The sequence below is a fragment of the Peromyscus leucopus genome, chromosome 5, assembly GCF_004664715.2.
Source record: "Peromyscus leucopus breed LL Stock chromosome 5, UCI_PerLeu_2.1, whole genome shotgun sequence".
In the NCBI taxonomy this organism is placed as follows: Eukaryota; Metazoa; Chordata; class Mammalia; order Rodentia; family Cricetidae; genus Peromyscus; species Peromyscus leucopus.
Window position 1 is genome coordinate 75,037,652 of NC_051067.1, and position 19,774 is coordinate 75,057,425.

At 54.4% G+C, this 19,774-nt stretch overlaps 1 protein-coding gene across 1 annotated transcript; it reads right to left on the bottom strand.

The window, feature by feature from the left end:
* Positions 1 to 542: 542 nt before the first annotated feature.
* Positions 543 to 6,297, bottom strand: Nanos3 (nanos C2HC-type zinc finger 3). Its single transcript, XM_028858629.2, is given in 3 exon segments — positions 543 to 805; positions 4,136 to 4,312; positions 4,315 to 6,297. Coding segments are annotated over 3 exon segments (522 nt in total). The 5' UTR covers positions 4,592 to 6,297; the 3' UTR covers positions 543 to 737.
* Positions 6,298 to 19,774: the final 13,477 nt, after the last annotated feature.

A 19,774-nucleotide genomic window follows, 5' to 3' on the forward strand; every position in this document is an offset into this window, starting at 1 on the left:
CTAACCCTACTAGTCCCTCCCCCGTCTCTGGGCTGAGACTCTGGTTGGTGCTTTGGGTTGTACAAGAAGCTGCTGCTGCCCCAATGCCACCCACAGACCCAGGACTACTAAGGAGCCCCCTCCCTGGCTCCCAGCCCACCCCAGGCCAGGAACAAAGGGGTCCCTGGAAATCCAATTCCTGCCTCAACCTCAACGCCAGAAGATATGGGCTGAGGGTGAAGCCTCAGGCCAGTTAGAGGAAGCCAGCCAGTGCTCTCCTCGGCGCCCCACAGGATGTGGAGCTGAAGGAGACAAAGGGTGGTGAGTGTAGGCAGCCTGTCCCTCAAGTCCTGTGCACCTCCAGTGCGAGGGGAGTCCCCGTTTTGCATATCAGTATGCACTGGGTAGCTGGGGGTTTAAAACCTCACCGCTGCCCTCATGCTCCTGATTCAGCTCCTCAAGGTGACCCCAAGATTCAAAGAGCAGTCTGTCGGGTGGGAGGTGACCGGGAGTGAGCTGTAATGTAGAAGCATCCCTGCCAGCCAGATCCACACCACCGTGTCCCAAGACCAGGCTCCACTCCTCTCCATTTATTGGGTACTGATCCAACAACACAAGCAAGACTGGGGTAGGGGAAGGGCAGGCGATTTCCAACAAGCCTGTGGCCAGCCTCAGAGTCCTAAGCAAGTCCAGTCTCCAGCATGCCTGTGTCCAGACCCTTGGCAAGGGTACCCCATGGACCTCCCCACTCTGAGCTCCTAGGCCGTAGTGGAGGGACTGCAGGCCGAAGGTGAAGGTCCAGAGGGCTTCCTGCCACTTTTGGAACCTGGAGGTTGAAAGCAGAGGAGAGAAATGCTGAAATGAGGGGCTCAGATGGCTGAGCGGGGTACTCACGGTGGCACCTAGGGCCTCCTGGGCTGCTGCGCCACCTGGTGGCGACACCTGGGATTGTCATCCCGGGACCCTGAGCAAAAGCACAGAAATGCTACTCAAATGATGAAGGTGGTGTCCCTGCCAGGCTGCAAGGGACCTGCATCCCTTACACCCGGAATGCAGTGCTCAGCTTGCTGTGACAGCGTGCTGGCAAGGGCACCTCCAGTTCCAAGGAGGTGTTCCTATCCCTTCCGAATTCAGAAGTCATCTCTAAGATGCCCCCACTGCTAGCTTCTCAGGGCTGAGTCCCTTTAAGACCCCCACTGGGAGGAATAGGGCTGTGGTGCAAAGGCCCTGGGGTCCATCTCCACATCACACCAACAACATAAAACTCTAACAGGCACCACGCGTGGTGGCGTACACCTTTAATCCAGCACTCGGGAGGCAGAAGCAAGCGGATCTCTGTGAGTCCGAGGCCAGTCTAGGCTACAGAGTGAGTTCCAGGACAGACACCAGAGCTACACAGAGAAACCCTGTCTCGGGAAATACAAAAACCGGAGGGGAAACAAAACTCTAACAGGCAGGCATGGGAGTTCATGTCTGTTCCAGCAACAGGGAGGCTGAGGCATGTTCTTTCAAGTCCACCCTGAGCTAAACGGAGAGACTGTCTCAACAACAAAAAACTTCCAAAGAATGGGATCCTCACCTGAGCTCCACTGCAGAGTTAAGGGAGACACCCCAGTGCACTGCCACCCTCTAGGAGCTCCCAGACTACCCAGGGAGACAAGCACACAACCAACAAGTCACCACGGTGAAGCAGCCAGCTGTCTACCTCTGAGTCACTTCTGTGTCCCACCCACAACTTTCAGTTTCCCTCCTGAGGCTGCACAGGAACTGAGGCCTGCAGAGGTATTAGACATGCAAGCATCTGCTATCCCAGCATTTTGCAGGACAGCTCGAGCCACAAACATGATGGAGTGCTGTCTCAAAAAAAACACACGTCTCAAAAACAAAACAAAACAAAACAAAAAAACGGCAGCAGTAGGAGCTGGCTTACCAACAACCAGCACCTTTTGCAGAGGACCCACGTGGTTTCCAGCACCCATGTGGCCACTCACAAGCAGCTGTGACTCCAGTTCCAGGGTTTCTCATACCTGTTCTGGACTGCTCACAGGTGGTACACAATCATACATGCACGAAAAACATCCACACACATGAAATAAAATTATCTGCATCTCTTGAGGACTGTGAAATGGACCAGTGGGTAAAAGGGAGCTTGTGGCCAAGCCTGACCAAGTTCTTTATCCCAGAACCACATGGTAGGAGAGGACTGATTCTTGCAAGTTGTGTGTGTAAAAAAGATTCAGAAACAAACGGGCTGGGGATTTAGATTTAGCCCAGAGGTAGAGCACTTCGGTCCTCCAAAGAAACCAACGGGCGGATCTCTGTGAGTTCCAGGACAGCCAGGACTGTTACACAGAGAAACCCTGTCTCAAAATAAAACAAAAAAGAAACATCCAGGCATGGTGGCGCACACCTTTGATCCCAGTGCTCGGGAGATGGGAGATGGGAGATAGAGGCAGGCGGATCTCTGTGAGTTTGAGGCCAGCCTGGTCTACAGAGAGAGCTCCAGGACAGCCAAGACTGTTACACAAAGAAACACTATCTCAAAAAAAAAAAAAAAAAAAAACAAAAAAAAAAAAAAGCAAAAAAACAAAAAACCTAACAACAACAAAAAACAGCTGGGCATGGTGGCCCATGCCTTTAATCCCACTCGGGAGGCAGAGGCAGGTGGATCTCTGAGTTGGAGGCCAGCCTGGTCTACAGAGCAAGCTCCAGGACAGCCAGGGCTGTTATACAAAGAAACACTATCTCAATGAAAACAAAACAACATAAAGAAAGAATAAACAGGAAACACTAGGGCACCCTGAAGTGTTTCCTTCTGAAATTTGCCTCTGAAATCCTGGTCCATTAGCATGGAAACCATAAAAACACAACAGGACAGGAGCTCCTGCTCTCTAGTTAAGGAGTGGGGGCTACTCTTCCAGAGGACTAGGATTCAATTCCTAGCACCCCCACGGCAGCTTCTAACCATCTATAATTCCAGGGGATCCCACACCGCCTTCTGAAGGGCATGGCCACAGGCATACATGCAGGCAAACCACCTACACACTTAAAATCCATGAAAACCTTTTAGTTTCAGGTGCTTAGGCCTGAAGGTGGAGGGTGGTACTCTGCATTTGTGGGGGAGATGGGGAGGCCCCCACACTGTAACAGCACAGACCCACCAAGCAAGTTCCTACAGGGTCCAACCGCAGTCTCTCCAGCTGTCCCCCCACTCCTGCCCTGCTGCCTTGAGGTTCATGACAGCCATGGGGCTCTGGAACCCCTCGGTCCTGGTCTGAGAAGCCTTCTTGCTGTGTTTGTGGCGTGGAGGTCAGTGGACAACTTGAAGGAAATCAGTTCTCTCCTACCATGTGGATCCCAGGGATCACACGGGTCTTCAGAATTACAGGCAGTCCTTACCCATTGAGTCACTGCGCTGGCATAGCACCCCAACTCACTTCTTATGGTTGATTGGGGAGCAAACTCAGAACCTCTTACACACTATGCACGAGCCCTAACTCCGATCTCCCTAAAGTGATACCCCAAAGTCCCAATGATTTCTGGCCACCCCACAGCACACACCCATACCCAGTCACACTGAACTTTATGATAGTTTCCAAGGCCCAATCCACACTTCCCACCTCCCACACCGGAACTGAAGGAATTAAGACTCCTAGAAGTCACCTTGTCCAGGAAGTCCTGGGACCCCCTCACCTGAGCCAACTGCTCCCCAGTTCAGCACCGTCTCAACGACCACTCTGCTGTACACCTTGTTCACTGCTAAACCGGCACCCAGTGCAGAACAGACGTGAAAATATTGTTTGGCAAATGAATAAATGGTTTCAGGATTCGGAAGGGATTTAGCAGCTTCCCCCAAACTTCCTGACTTCTGATTCCCAAGCAGAAACCAGAGTTCACAACTGCACCCCACAACATCTGACTGCCACCATACATGCCTGGGTTGCTCAGAGAGGGAGAGTGACTTGTGAAAGACACACAGCATCGTGAACCCACACTCCCAAGCCATGCTCTACACACTTTCAGAATGCTCTCAGCTCTACACAGTGGGTTGCTTAGTTTCCAAGATACTGGCATCACACACACAAACACCCCAAAGAGCCGAGAGCCTAGAATGGGTCCCTTCTCCACCCAGTCCCTAAACCACCCGCATAGACACCTGTTGCTGTTTCTCCTCCTGGGCGGTGGCCAGCATCCTGTGTCTTTGCCTTGTCAGGCCGGGTCAGCTTTTTGCCTGCAGAGTTCCGGGTGGTGTAGCAGTAGACAGAAGTGTAGCCCTGGCCGGTGAGTGGGCAGAAGCGTCGAGTGTGGGCGTGCTCCTGAGTGGCCCCACATTGGGACACACATAATCCCTCAAGATGGGACACAGCACGCGGCCGGCCTCATCTTTCAGGACGTGGGACTGATAGATGGCCCGGGACTCACCATTGTGCTTGCAGAACGAGCACAAGCGCTCAGGAGCTGTTGAGGATTCCTTGCTGGCTCTCCGGCTTTCTGGAATCGGCTTGGGCTCTGGCTTGGGGTCCAGCCTGACATCAGGCACCTCTTCCTCATGCAGAGCCCCAACCAGGCTTGCCAGACCCAGGTAATCTGTCCACAGATTGAAAGTCCCCATGACTGGGCAAAAGAGCAACTGAAGGGAAACACTGTCTGGCTCCTGCTTCTCTCCGTCCCTGAAGCTAAAGCCTCTCCTGCTGCTTTTCTATCTTGAGGGGATGTGAGAGGGTGGAGCAGGCAGGCTCTGGGGGGTCCCTCATTATCTCTGGGGGCTTCTTACATACCTGCCCAGGGGGTATATGGTGTTTGTGTGGGCTGGAGTAGACTAGGAGTCACTGAACCCCCAGGCTTCCCAGGGTCTCCTCCCCCTCCATGTGGGAGGTCAACCCTTGCAGGCCAGCTAGGTGAGAGGTGGGGGGGGGGTGGCTAAGAACACCGCCCCAGGGCCAAACACTTATATTGATTTACTAATGTTTTTCTCTTCCTTCCTCAGGGCTGGGGAAGGGTCTTGGTGGCCTTGAGTCCTTGTTAGGTCAAGTACTGCAAAATCCCAGTACTTCGGAAGGGGGCCTGTGCATGGAATGGGGGCAGGGGACAAGGGCTGGGTCCCAAGGCTCTGGCTTCACGGAGGGACTTTCATGCCCACCCCAGTGGCTGAGAACTTAGTCATGAAGCATGGGTGACAGAAAGAAAGGAGAGCAGGACTGCTCCTAAGGGGCTGAGGAGCTTTACTGTAGATAAAGGGACAGTATAGGCAACCTTCGGGAGAGTCTGGAGTGGATGTGACCAGCAGACTGAGCCAGGTCATGTGGGGAGAGGGAGAGAAGGAAACCTGGAATGGGCGGCCAAGAGGCCCCAAAAAAACAAAAAACAAAACAAACAAACAAAAAAAAAAAAGGTGAAAAGACCATCTAACCAAAGCGGCGGCGGCGGGGTTATGAAGGAACCTGAAAAGCTGGGGAAGGGCAAGCCCAGCCTGAGTAAGCCAGCCAGAAGGACCCTGTAACAGGCAGGGACTGGGGGATGCTTGGAGTACTCAGCAGCCAGTGTCAGCTTTGATATGCTAATAGACACCTCAGCTGTTTGTCCTCGGCTACAAAGTGGAGTTCCCAACTCTTCCTCCTACAGTTAGCTCAGCAGCCTCAAGGTTGGGGTCTGGGAGCCCCAAAGGAGAGGAAAGAGCCCCCAAGCACAGGCAGGCAGGCAGGCTGCATCCCAGCATGTGCCAGCTCTCTGATTTCCAACACTACCTGTCAGAGGCCTCAGCCTGAGCTCGGGAAGGTGCTTGGTTGGAGGTCACCACTGGCTAGGGCACCCTCCCACCCCGCTAGTCCACCAGCCTACCCATCTATCTGTCACAGGCCCATCTACCAATTCACCCATTCCAGAAACCTCACTGAGCAAACATCCATCCTTTCAGGAATGGTTTCTACCCACGGAGGCCCCCACTTTATGATTTCCCCCAACATCTAATCCTCCAGGGTTTATTTCCTAATTCCAATCTGCCCATCAGGATCCTAGATACCAGCCCATCTCCTCAAGGGGAGCAAGAATTTGGGGTTCCTAAGGGGTCCTGTCCTTATCCCTGAGACTGTTGTATGGGCCAGCCACAGTGACATTCATCCCCCCGGTGGGTCTGACCTCCTCCTCACAACCCACCGACAACAATGAATGTTGATTGTGACCTTTGCTGTGGCCTGGGGGAGGGGATGCCAGGCTGCCTGGGGGATCTCCCAGATCTAGAGGGTGGGGATGGTGATGGGGTGGACGGCAGTTCCAGGCCTCGGGGTCCACTCAACCGTCGATGGTTTGTCTGAGCTGTCCAAACTCACCGACAGGTTGAATGTTCCCCCAAGCCCTTGGCAAGTTTCCTGGAGAACTGGAGTGGGGAGTGGCCCCGATGCGAGGTAGGGATCATGTAGGGTGATGGAGAAGCCAGGATCCCTTGCCTCGCGTGAAACCAGCCATCCGTTATTCAGCATCAACTGTCTTTTTGGAGACCCAGGAGAAGCAGCACAAATATAAATCATAATGTAAAAAACGTGGCCCTGCAACAGAGGCAACAACGTCCGTCTTAACTCGTGTCCTTTCTTCAAGGGATGCCCAAAGTAGGGGACCTGACATCGCAGGCTAAATAGTTCCAAAGAGGTCCTGAGGTGCAGATCCCCTCCCCCAGCAGTTAGTTGGGGAAACTGAGGCCAAAAGAACACAGAGGAGGGACATTTCTAACCCCCCTGGGAAGTCTGGTAACCACCAGGTTCTGGTCTGGGAGGGACGGAGACAACTGAGCCATAAACAAGCTCCTTTAACAATGTAACGGGCTCCTCGGGCAAGCTTGATTGTGGGATAAATAAGGCTTCAATACAATGTAGACCTTGCTTTCCCGTGGCCTCTAAGCTTGTTTCCTCCTGAGCCCACCTCCGCCCTTCCCAGAAAACAGTAAGGGGGGGGAGGAAGGGGGCACTGCCCTGCCCGTCCCCCTCCTCCCCGTGTCTGTCTGTCTGTCTGTCTCTGTCTCTCTCTCTCGGTCTGAAGGCTTCTCAATGGTCTAAGGAGATGACAGGATTTCTTAGGCCTTCTGGCTGGGGGTGTGCAAAGGCCTGGGCTCTGCACCCTCGGCGCTGCCAACTCTGCTTTACCTCAGCTCCTGACACTTCAGTGAGGGAGTGATCACCCTCAGGAATCTCCTGAGCTCACACCAGACAGACCTGCACCAGGTGTAACCATGCTTGTGTGAAACACAGCAAACTCCGGCCGAGACCACACCAGCCTATGAGCCCCAGGCCACAACCCCACACTTGCCCTCAATTCAGGCCTCTGCCAGGGTCCCTAGGACCCTCCTGCAAGCCGGTCCTTCTAGATCTGCCTCCAAACTCAACCACCTGAGAGCTTAGGTCCCACCCTGTCTACCACCTCGGTATGCTTCCAGAGCACCTCCAGAAGGACGTCCCCCAGAAGCTCAGCTCTTCCTAAGGTCCACCCCAACCCGTAGACCCAAACCAGGCCCCAGAAACCAGCAGGACTCGGGACGCACTCCCACCTGGTGAGGCCCAGTTCCCAGGACTGGTCCCATTCCCACCCCTGAGGCTGGCCAGGGGCTGGGGGCAGCCCTTCGCGGGAAAGGCTTGTCTCCTGCCTTGGACACTCTCGGCCCTGAAGAGGTCCGGGCTTAGATCTGTCAGAGGAAGGTGAGGGGCTTTGTACAGATCGCCACTATACCCCTGGGGAAGGGGTCGCGGCGAGTTCAGAGCAGTTTTTAGGGGGTTCCGGAAAGCTAAAATGGATGTTTACGAGGCACACAAGACACTCTGGGCAATGCGGGTCACCTTGCAGACACCCTTCCCTTATTCTCTAAGTCCACTCCGCTTACTTGCCCTTCGGAACTCGGATTTTATCTTAAGCAGTGGGCATTCCCAGCAGGACAGCAAGCCTGCGGGAGTCGGGGCGGGGGCGGGGCGGAGGCGCCGGCCCCGCCCCTCCCGTCTCTTTGTCTGCAGGCGTGGCGCTGGCTTCCCGCCCTCCGTGTCTGTCTGCGCTCGCTTGCCCTTTGTCAGCGGGGGTCGCCTGTCTGGGTCTGACTGCATCCTTCCTGCGACTGTGTGTCTGCCCCCTTCTCTTCCCGGTGCGGGTCCGTGAGGTGGTCGGCAGCCGTGCACCCTGGTGTGTGGGGCTCACAGCCCTGACCTGAGTTCTGGGCCGGAGGCTGATCGCAGACTTCCCGCCACGTGTCTGCCAGCCTAGGGTGCTTAGGCGGGAGGTTTGACTTTGAAGTCCCTTAGGGTGGGGGTGGGAAGCTGTCTCCTCCCATCCCCAAACCCAGGTCCTGGTACCGGGGGCACCGCAGCGGGGAACGTCTGTCTGGGAGTGACCTGGGTGGGCCCTGCCCCGCTCACTCAGAGCAGCAACAAAGCTGGGCAGCCGACTCGCGTCCTAGAGGTCAGGGCGAGGTGAAATGCCCAGCCAGATGGGGCTGGCTCCACCATCAGGGGAAGGAGAGGTGGGTGGGTCAGCGGTCTGCTGTAGAGCGCTCCTGTGGTCTGCAGTGTCCGTGAGCAAAGCCTGGGTGTAAGTCTGTGGGGCAGCAGGGAAGAGCAGCCAGGACCTGGAAAACAGAGAGCTCCTTAGAGGGGGTCTCCGTGGGGTCACACTGACGTCCAGGCTGGCTAGACCTCCTTTTAGCCACACTTAGAAGGCTTCCCTCCCAAGCTTCTCCAGGGCTTCCCAGAATACTCAGGTCTGTCATGGGGGACTCACAGAAGCTCCTCTGTCCTACCCAGCCTGTGGGCAGTGGGTAGTCCAAAAGCCCAAAACTCTAGGCTGGCTGGCTGGGAGGCCAAGGCTGTGGGTGAGAGGGGTCTGGCTTCTGGGTTGGGGGCTATGATGAAGGCTGATGGGAATTCCAGACACTCTTCTGAAGTTCAAGGTGCAGGGTGGTCCTGGGGATGCATCAAGGTGGACTGTTCTCACAAACTCTTACGCCTGCTTTACACACCTGTTAATGGGTTAGTGAGGAGATTTCTGCTCTAAGCTGCTCTGGAGCTTAGTGTGGGGTGGGGAGTGAGTGTGAGTGTGTGTGTGTGTGTGTGTGTGTGTGCGCGCGCGCACATCCATCCTGTGGGCTTGTTTATGTGTAGATGTCAGTATTCTTGTGGGTGGGTGTGTCAAGCGCCGGTCAAATTGCAGGTCGATGTGTGAACAGGTGTATGTGGGCGTGTGGGGTTTGTTAGAGTAACTGGGTGACTGTAGCCTGTCAGCAATGGCATCCCTCAGGCCCAGCCCCACTAAAATAGCAGCTGTGTTAAGGCAGGGGCTATACTCTGAGTCACAGGTGTGTCCCCAGAGCCAGCTGCTGTCTGTCACACAATAGCTGCTCAATAAGTGTTGCTGGACATGGTGGCTATTGAGACCTGTCACCTCTGTACTTATTCACAAAAGCCTGAGGTCATCTAGTGAGAACCTATCTTAAAAAAAAAAAAAAAAAAGGCTGGGTGTGGTGTTGAACACCTGTAATCCCAGCACTCGGGAGGCAGAGGCAGGCAGAACCCTGTGACTTTGAGGCCAACCTGGTCTATATATAGTGAGTTCCAGTCAGAACAAGCTTTCACATAGTGAGACCCTGTCTCAGTAACAACAATTTTTTTTTTTTTTTCGTTTTTCGAGACAGGGTTTCTCTGTGTAGCCCTAGCTGTACTGGAACTCGCTCTGTAGACCAGTGCTCGAACAGGCTGGCCTCGAACTCAGAGATCAGTGCTCCACCACTGCCCGGCTTAACAAAATATTGAGCTTTTGAATATCTGTGTGGCTCCACCTCTGTGTGTCTTTCCCTGTGGGTGTGTGTATCTGTATGCATGCAATCATCGATGTCTTCAGTATCCATGTGTAGAATGAAAGCATTGGGGTAGGTGACTGGATGTAAGTTCCAAGGGTTTTGTTTGTTTGTGTTGTTTTGACATCGGGCACCAAACCCCAGGGCCTTGTCGTCATTATGCCAGGTTAGTACACTGCTTTAACACGGAAGCCACACCCAGCTCACTGTTTATTTTGATTTTTGTGGAGGTCTGTTTGTTTTTTGTTTGAGACAGGGTCTCCCAATGAATCCCTGGTTGGCCTGGAACTCACTATATAGACCAGGCTGGCCTGCAACTCAATGAGATCTGCCTCCTGAGTACTGGGATAAAAACTGCTCCAGCTGGGCAATGGTGGCATTTGCCTTGAATCCCAGTACTCGGGAGGCAGAGGCAGGTGAATCTCTGTGAGTTCGAGGCCAGCCTGGTCTACAAAGTGAGTTCCAGGACAGTCAAGGGCTATACAGAGAAACCTTGTCTTGAAAAACAAACAAACAAACAAAAACTGCTCCAACACATCTGGCCTTTTTTTTTTTTTTTTTTTTTTTTTTTTTTAAGACAGCCTCTAAATTGCCCAGGTTGGCCTCAGATTCACTCTGTAGCCCAAGCAGGCCTTGAGTTTCCCCGTCTTAGCCTCCCAAGGGCCAGGAAGACAGACCTGTTGCCATGTCCTGCTCCATACGGAGTTACGGCTTTATGGGTGACTGTCTCTGTGGGTATCTGTGTCAACATGCACACCTGTGTTCTGGTGACTGTCTGGATTGCTGGAACTGCTTTGGGCTCATATGAGGGTGTCCTTGTTTGGAAGTGGGTTTGTGGACCATCCTGCACCTGTGGTTGCCAGTTATTCTGGGTATGTGAGTGACCAGGTGAGGGTGGGCACCACTAGTGTGTCCCTGCTTTGTCCCCCTTCCACTGGGAACTATTCCTCTGCAGGGGTATTTCCCAGCCTTTGTGGGGCAGTGTGCATGGGTGTGGGTGCTGTAGTTGACTGTGCTTAGGATATAAGATTATTAATGGGATAGTGTGTGTCTGTGTCCCGCTGTGTGCCTTTTAGGACTTTGTCTGATGACTTGAGACTAATTTTGGTTTGGCAAGTGCGTCTGTGAGCGGTGGGGGATGGGTGGGAAGGAGATGGGGAACCCAAGTGTGATGGGGGTACTTTCTCAGCCCCCAGTTAGCCAGAGATGCGGCTTCTGCAGCCCCCAGCCCCAGCATGCATGCCCTCCGGGCGAGGTCCCCAGGAAAGGCGCCCGGTCGCTTTAAAGCTAGAGCTCCTCAGCAGAGTGATCGGGGCCATCTTTCCTTTCTGCGGCCACTTTTGGAGGGCGGGTTCCGGGCGGCAAACCTTGTTCCCCGCGATCACCGTACAGATGCGGTCCGTGCCCCCCGGCCGGAGGCGGCCTCCCGCCCCGCGCCCCGAGAACAAAGCGCCCCGGCCCCGCGCCCCGGTCGGCCCGGCCCAGGCGCTCGCGGCCGTGTCCCGGTACAGGCGGCGTCCCGGGCCGCACGGCCGGGAACAATGGAGGCCTCGGCCGTGGCCGTGACCGGCAGGTGCGCCCCCCGCCCCGGCCGCGCTCACCTCGTCTCCGCCGCCGCAGCGCCCTCCGCTCCGCCAGGGCCGGGAGCCCGCCCGGCCGCCCGCGCGGGAAGGCACCGAGCGGTTCGAACCCGCGGCCACGCGCCCGCGCCCCGAGGCCCCGCGCGCGCCGGCCGGTGGGTCCAGCTGCGGCCGTGCGCGCCCCGGGCCGCCTGCAAAGCCCCCGCGCTGCAGGCTGCGGCTGGCGGAGGACTCGGGGCGCGGGCAGGGACCCGGGCTGCACGCAGCCCTCCAGGCGCGGCGGGAGCACGCGCGCACAAAGGCACGCGGGCCACAGACAGAGAAGGTGCGCGGGGGGCCTTGGGGCGTACGCCTGCCGGACGAAGGGGGTGGCGGCCACACACGTAGGGATACCTGGGAGCGGCAGACGCCACTTGGAGGGACAGCACGGAATGTTCTTAGAACTGAATATGCCCGGCCAGAGCCCAGTTTCACAGATCACACCCCACCATGTACACACAACCGGGTGCACAGCCCAGAAAACCCCTGAAGTAAGGTACAAACAAAACCAGAACACAGCTGGTGAGCTAGTCCACACCTCTGAACCCTGGAACTCAGGAAGCTGACGCAGGAGGATCATGGTTTCAAGCCAGCCTGGATTAGAGCGAGTTTCAGACCAACCTGAGCTATAATGTCTCAAAACAAACAAACAAAAAAATAAACCAGAGCATGTCCATAGGGACCACCAGACAGAGTCTGGGCACACAGTTAATGAGTACACAAACACACAGCAGCCTTTCTTGGTCACAGAACAGAGCCAGGACCGCAGGGTACTTGGAAGGACCTAACACTCGCTTCTGGGACCATGGGGCGAAAATGTGCACGCAGTCCAGTTATGCAAGTTCCTCTTGGGATGGGGCACATACGAGGTGGGGGAGGGCTCCAGGTCTGCCAGAGATGCATATGCAGAGCCCCAAAGTGCAGCTGCCTGAACACACACAGGCAGGAAGCACTCGCTGAGCCCCTCCAGAATCTACACACACACACACACACACACACACACATACACACACACACATACACACAACATACACACACACACACATACACACACACACACACATACACACACACACACACATACACACACACACACACACACACATACACATACACACACACAGTCTTGCCACAGCCTGGGGCGGAGCCAACAGTTGACACTGTATGTATGTATGTTTGTATGTATGTATGTATGTATGTTTGTATGCCCCGCCCATATCCCAGGGCTGAAGACTTTGAGCCCCTCAAAACTCAAGCCTTTACCTTTGTAGGGCTCCAGCCCTGGACTTCCTGGCTATTGCCTGCCTGCCTTTAACGCCTTACTGCATTCCTGCCTCAGTTTCTCCTTGACAGGCTTCCCTTTCAAACATCCTCCTTAGAAAGACAAGTCTCAGCTGGCCCAGGAAAACCCCGTGGGGTGGAGAGTGAGACACATGCAAGGAAGGGAAGGGGAGTGTAGAGCAGTTTGGGGGTGAGGATGCGGCTCGGTTGGTAGTGTTTAGCCAGCACGCAGAACGCCCGGCATAAACCAGGCACGGTGGTACAGAGGTAGGATAGACGATCAAGGGCGTCCTTAGCTACATAGAGTTTGAAGCCAGCCTGAGCTACATGATACCATGTCTCAAAGAACAAGTAAAAAACAGAACCATCTAATAGCGATTGGGCCTCCATACGTGAGGTCAGCTTTGTTGACGCCTCTGTGTCCTTCCCATGAAGTGAAGACTGCCCTTGAACTTCTGATTCTCCTGCCTCCACGCCCAAGTGCTGGGATTACCGGCGTTGCTCCCACGCCCGACCTGGAAGGGGTGGCTTTGGAGGACATGGCATCCGTTCATTCACTCGTCCCTGTTTCTCAGTTTGGGGAGAGAACATTGGGACGGGTTCCTCAGCGCTACTGACATCTCAGAGCCAAACCGGCAAAGTCCGTGAAGGGGATATTGTCCTCTTCACAGATGGACAATTGAGATACAGAGAGACAAGCCTCTTGCCCTAGGCGACACAGTCACAGAGGGCGTCTGTTTCTCCGTCCCTTCCCGCCCGGGCGCGCCTGCTTGTTTAGTGTCCTGCAGGGGGCAGCAGACTCCAGCGCGCCTCAGTTTTTGGGTCAGGCTGCCCTTCAGCGAGCTTTTCCTCCCACAGCGATCGGGGACTCTGCCTCGACCTCCCGCCCCAATCTGGGAAACAACCCCCCCCCCGCCCCGCCCGCAAAAATGCTGAAAGAGCTCTTCTGAAATAATCCCACCCCTAGAAGTGACGTCCGCGCCAGGCTCACTCGGAGGCGTCTCTCGGAACGTCTGGCTTCCCTTCCTGTGGTTTATTTACTGGGCCTGGGCAGGCGCCTTTGCATTCCGGAACCGGCTAATGTCCCGGGAGAGGATTTCTGACTGCCGGCCAGGTGGCTGGTCTGCGCTCCGTGGTCAGACCCCTCCGCCCGCCCGCCAGGAGCCCAGGACAGAATGCGAGCCGCTGGCAAGCCCGCACCTGGGCCACTGTCCGGAGGACTCCCCGCTCTGCCCGATTGAGCCCTGCGAGATTCCCCGCCTCCTTTGGGTCTCCTTGGGGACCCAGATGTGGCCGCCCTGGGCTCTAGCATCCCAGAGTCCCTGAGTCGGCAGCTCTGGGCGTCGCCCACGGGTCGCACACTTAGTCATCCGGGAAGAAAGGGGCTGCCTTTTTTGCACCCCGGTGGGGCCCAGGCGGCGACACGCAGGGCTCTTAGAAGGAGGCTGGCGTGGAATCTTGAGCCAGCTTCTGCCACCTGCGCTGTCTGCAGGAACGGCGGCACCATCCTCCTAGCTGCAGAAGCCACAACATTTAATAACGTGCAGCGAATTCTCAAGTTCGGTTTCCGGTTTCCTGTGTATCCTGCTTCCCGGAGCTCCCACCGGGGACCCCACAGCATTCCTCTTGGACAAGCCCATTTGCTACCTGCCTGGTCTTCTCGCCCTCTCCGGCTGCTCCTTTATGGCCACCAGGGGGCGCTTGGACCACTCAGGGCTGCTCCTCAGAATTAAGGCTCAAGGCTCGCACTGTCCACCCGGCCTCTATCAGCTCTCACTTCCTCCATCACCCACCGCTCCCTCTGTCCCACCAGGCCTTAGGCCGCTCAGGGTCTTGGCACCAGCTGTTTCTTCCACCAGGGTCTGTAAGCCTCTAGTGCTGGGACTGAAGGCCTGCACCACCACACCTCCCACCACTTGCTTTGAACACGGAGAAACCTGGGGCTAGCTTTCCAGGGAGCCCCGGAAGTCCTCTTGCCTCCATTTCCCCGACGTGGGGGTTACACACACATGCCACTAACCCAGCTGTTAAAACTGTTTACTTCTGCAGTTTCCTTTATCCCAGCATTCTGGAGACAGGTAACCTCTGTGGGTTTGTAACCAGCCTGGTCATTGTGTGTGTGTGTGTGTGTGTGTGTGTGTGTGTGTGTGTGTGTGTGTGTGTTCGAGGACAACTTGCTTCTCTCCTTCCTTTATGTGAGCCCTGGGGTGGGACTCCGGCCTCCAGGCCTGGGGGTAACTGCTTCTTCCTGCCGAGTTCTCATCCTCATCGGCCTGCTGCTTTTCTACATGGTGCTGCTGTGAGCACTCTATTGTCTAGGTTATCTCAACTCTCCTCTCTTTCTCCTTTCCTACCTTTCTTTTTCCTCCTTTTCATCTTCATCCTTCTCTGCTCCCTTCCCAAGCATCTGTCTGTAGCCCAGGCTGCCCCTGAACTCTCTGTCCTCAGCTGCCCTTCTCCCATCTGGCTGCCGTACCCATACATCATCTACTCCTAGTCATGGATTTTGGTTTGATTTGGTGTGGTTTTTTCCATGACCAGGGACTGATCCTGGGCCTCATGCATGTTAGACAAGCACCACCGCCGCCGAGGTGGCGCTCCAGCCTTCCGTCTTCACCCATTTTGTGTCACTGAGAGCATCTGTTGAGCTCATCCGTAATTATCAGGGAGCAGAACAAATGTGAAACCTGCCCGCATCGCTGGGAGGGGCAGGCAAGCAGCAGGCAGTTCGGGGAAGCTTGCTGCTCTGAGAACTCCGGAGCACAAGAAGTGTGGGAAAGGCTGAGGGCCCTGGCTGTGGAGGCCGCTGTTGAAGAGACCGTGTGGGGCTCTGGAGGTCACAGGACAACTCAGGAGTCTCTTTCCATCTGGTAGGTCTGGGGGATCAAAGCAGGTCATCGGCACATGACCTTTCCCTCTGAGCCATCTCCTTGGCCCGGTTTTATTTTTTAGACAGGTGTGTTTAACAGACACTAAACTTACACTTTCTATAGTGCTAGGTGCCTCGCTTTTTTATTTTCATTTTATTACTATTTCGGTGTGTGTGCGTTTGTGTTCTTGAGGTGGTATTTTACTGTGGAGGCCAGGCTTACCTCTAACTACTGACCCTGCTGCCTCAGCCTCCCCAGTGTCCAGCCGTGTAGCCGAATCCCAAGCGATCGGCGGTCCCATGGCTAGTGGCTGGCAGGCGAGCCTAGGGTCCCTTCTGTCCTCATGTGGATCCTTAGTGCTGCATCACATCCTGTCCTCACTGGAAACTTCAGTATTGGCTTCCTTGGGATTTCTCTCCCTCCCTCCCTTCCTTCCGTGGGGGTGGGGATGGAATCCAGGGACTTACTGTAGCTACGCCCTTTCATGTTAATGCCTGTTTCCTAAGAAGTGCTCCATTGCACTTTCCACATAGAGACTTGTTAGTGCATGCCAGAATCTCAGCTGCTAGGGAGGCTGAGGCAGTAGGGATTCAAAGTTCAAAGCCAATTTGGATTAAAAAGTGAGTTTCCGGCCAGCCTGGGAAACTTGGTTAGATAGACCCTGTCTCGAAATTTTTTCCTTCTTCTTTTTTTTTTTTATCCTGAGACATGGACTCTCTATGTAGCCCTGGTGTCTTGGAACTCACTCTGTAGACCAGGCTGGCCTAGAACTCAGAGATCACCTGTCTGTGCCTCCCAGAGTGCTGGGATTAAAGGTGTGCGCCACCACACTTGGCTAAAAATTCAATCTTAAAAAACAGATGGGACCTGGCTCAGTGGTGATCATTGGTTTGTTGTGTGAGTCCCAGATTCAGTCGCCCAGTACATCTTATCATCAACCACAGTGTAGTCTCTCCACATGTCAGTACTGCACAGTGATCGGAGAGATGTTCTGAGGCATGCTCCAACTGGGCTGAGCCTACAAGGTGAGGAAGCCCCATTCCTGAGACCCATTCATACACAGACACTGAGAGTCCAGGGTTGCAGGACCTGCTGTCTAGAGAGAAAACAGAAGTGACCACTAATGAACTCATGGTTTCTTTGGGGGTGGTAAAAAGTTCTAAAATGGATTGTGGGCCAGGGGGTGACAACCCAATCTGGTCCCAGCTATTTGAACGTCGGAGGCAGGGGGGTCCCGTGATACCTAGTGCTCAATACTAGTATGGGCAACACAGCCAGACTCAAAAAAGTGTAAAGTCACAGAACTGGCATGTTGGCTCGGAGGTTAAAAGCACTGGCTTCTCTCCAGAGGTCTGAGGTTCAATTCCCCTCATCCACATGGTGGCTCCCAACCATCTGTTACTTCGTTTCTGAGATCTGATGCCCTCTCGTGGACTCCAAGAGCACTGCACACACAAGGTGCACAGACATAACACTCAGGTAAAACACCCAAACACATCAAAATAAAAATTAAAGGCGTCAAATCAACCAGGGGATGGTGGCGCAAGCCTTTAATCAGGAGGCACAGGCAGGTGGATCTCTGTGAGTTCAAGGCCAGCCTGGTCTACAGAGCTAATTCCAGAACATCCCAGGGCTACACAGAGAAACTCTGCCCCTCCCCCAAAGTGTCAAGTCATATAAAATAACTCAGTAATGATGTGATACAGGCCTGTAGTCTTAGCACTCTGGCCAGTCTGAGCTATCAAGTGAGACTTTGTCTCAAAACAAACAAGAAAACCCACAAAAACATTATTTTTGTTTGTTATTTAAATTTTGGTTTTTTTTGCTTTTTCAAGATAGGGTTTTTCTGTGTAGCCTGGATGCCCTGGAACTGGGTCTGTAGATCAGACTGGTCTCAAACTCAGAGATCTGCCTGTCTCTGCCTCCTGAGTGCTGGCACTAAAGGTGTGCGCCGCCACAATCAGCAAACATTCTTTTAATTATATTTGCATGGGGAGGTGTGCACACGTGAGAACAGGGCCCATGGAGGACCCCTGGAGCTGGAGCTACAGGAGATTGTGAGCCGAGAGTTATTAAGAGCTACTTGTTCTTAAGCTGAGGGTCTCACTAGCCACCAAATAAACTAATAAAGTCAAATAATACAAACTGGTGCTGGGCTACCCACATCTGTGTATATGTACTAATACATTTGGATGCATTGATTATCAATTTAGTAGTGTGTGAATTATTTTTTTCTGAATATTTATTTCTTGGGGGTTGCATACAGCATGTCAAGGCACACAGTGGAGGTCAGAGGGCAAAGTTTGGAAGCCGGTTCTTTTCTCACCGCGAGGTCCTGGGAATCAAGGGGTGGCAATCAACCTCTGCTGCTGTTGTTGTTTTAAGAGTTCTCACTGTGTAGCCCTGACTGGCTTAGAACTCAGTATGGAGACCAGGCTGGCTTCAAAGTTACAGAGATTTGCCTGCCTCTGCCTCCTGAATGCTGGATCAAAAGCCTGGAGCATCATGGATTCTTCTTCCATACAGCCTTCATAGCTTCTGTTTAAAGCACTTTTACTGCTACCAGACCGTTTAAAAACATCGTGGTTGGGGCTGGCTCAGCAGTTAGGAGTACTCGCTGCTCTTCCAAGGACCTGGGTTCAATTCACTCAAAGTGCCCTTATATATTAATGTATCATGCATACACAGGGGTTCTCTCTTTGTAGCCCTGGCCTTTCTGGAACTCTATGTAGACCAGGCTGGCCTCTGCCTTTGGAGAGTGCTGGGATTAAAGACGTGCACCACCATGCCTGGCCATAAACAAATTTTAAAAATAAAATAACGCCTTGATCAACTGCTTTTTTGATGCTTTATTAAATCTCCTTTAAAACATCTATTTATTTGTAAGTATGGGTGTTTTGCTTGTATGCGCGTCTAAGAGAATGTCTGATTCTCTGGAACTGGAGTTGCCATGTGTGAGCAGCCATGTGGGTGCTGGGAATCTCGCCCAGGTCCTCCAGGTCGCCCAGGAGGACTGCTGAACCACCTCTCCAGGCATCCCGCACATGCCCACACTCCGCTTTCGCTGACCTTTTGAGCCAGCCAGGGTCTCATTCTGTATCCTGGCTGGCCTGGAACTCGTTATGTAGACCAGTTTGGCTCCAAACACGAGAGCCATTTGCCTGAGTGCTGGGACTGTAAGTGCCCCACAACTGGCTTTTTTTTTTTTTTTTTTTTTTTTTTTTTTTTTTTTTTTTTGAAACTGGGTTTCTCTGTGTAGTTCTGACTGTCCTGGAACTCACTCTGTAGATCAGGTTGGCCAGAGATCTGCCTGCCTCTGCCTCCCGAGTGCTGGGATTGAACATCGCTGGCTACTGACTCCTTAAACCTTGTACCCATGTGGAGACTTTTTGGTATCCTCGGGCCTGTTATGGCTGTCTCTGTCCTGCCTGAGAAGGCTCCAAGGTCTCTAGGAGAGAAGGCCCCTCAGGCTTGAGTGGTCCTGAGGACGGGGAGATGCCTCCAGCACCCGCTTTTCCTGCCGACATCAGACAGCCTGACTCAATTGCCTGCTCTGTGCGTGGGCCCAGCGAAAATGATCCTCCGCTGTCCTGAGCGTGACTCAGGCGGCCAGGAAGCCCCTCTCCGGGGATGCCCCTGGATGGTGACTTTTCACAGATGTGGCAGACACCCAGGCCAGGCTCCTGGGGGCAGCCCAGAAGTGTCTGTGCCCACAACTGAGACCAGAGACGGCCTGGGGGCTGGGCGGGGGTGCGGAGCTCTTCTCAAAAGGTCCTTTGTAGGAGCGGCTGGTGGGGGAGGTGCCGGGACCCCGCCCTGTGACTCAGCCTCATTGCTGGGCAGTGACTCATGCCCAGGCCCCCTCCGGACGCCACCCGCAGCAGGTGCTGCCCGCTCCGGCTTCCACAAGTGTCCTCTCCAGTCACTTCCATGGCAACCACTTTGGCCGATGACCCACCCCACGTCCGGGAGTACCCACGTTGCTCTGCCTGCCCTGTGTCGCTGGGTACAGCCGTGGAGGGCACTTACACCCTGCTCCTCCTTGGGGCAGCGGGGTGTGCTAGCCTTTGGTGGATGGAACTCTCAAACCGGTCTGGAGGTGGCCTCTTCTGGCCTCCTTTCGTAGCTGGGGAAACTGAGGCTACAGGGCTCTGAGCAGGCGGGAGACTCCCAAGTGGCCTGGGAGGCACCAGAATCAGTTACTC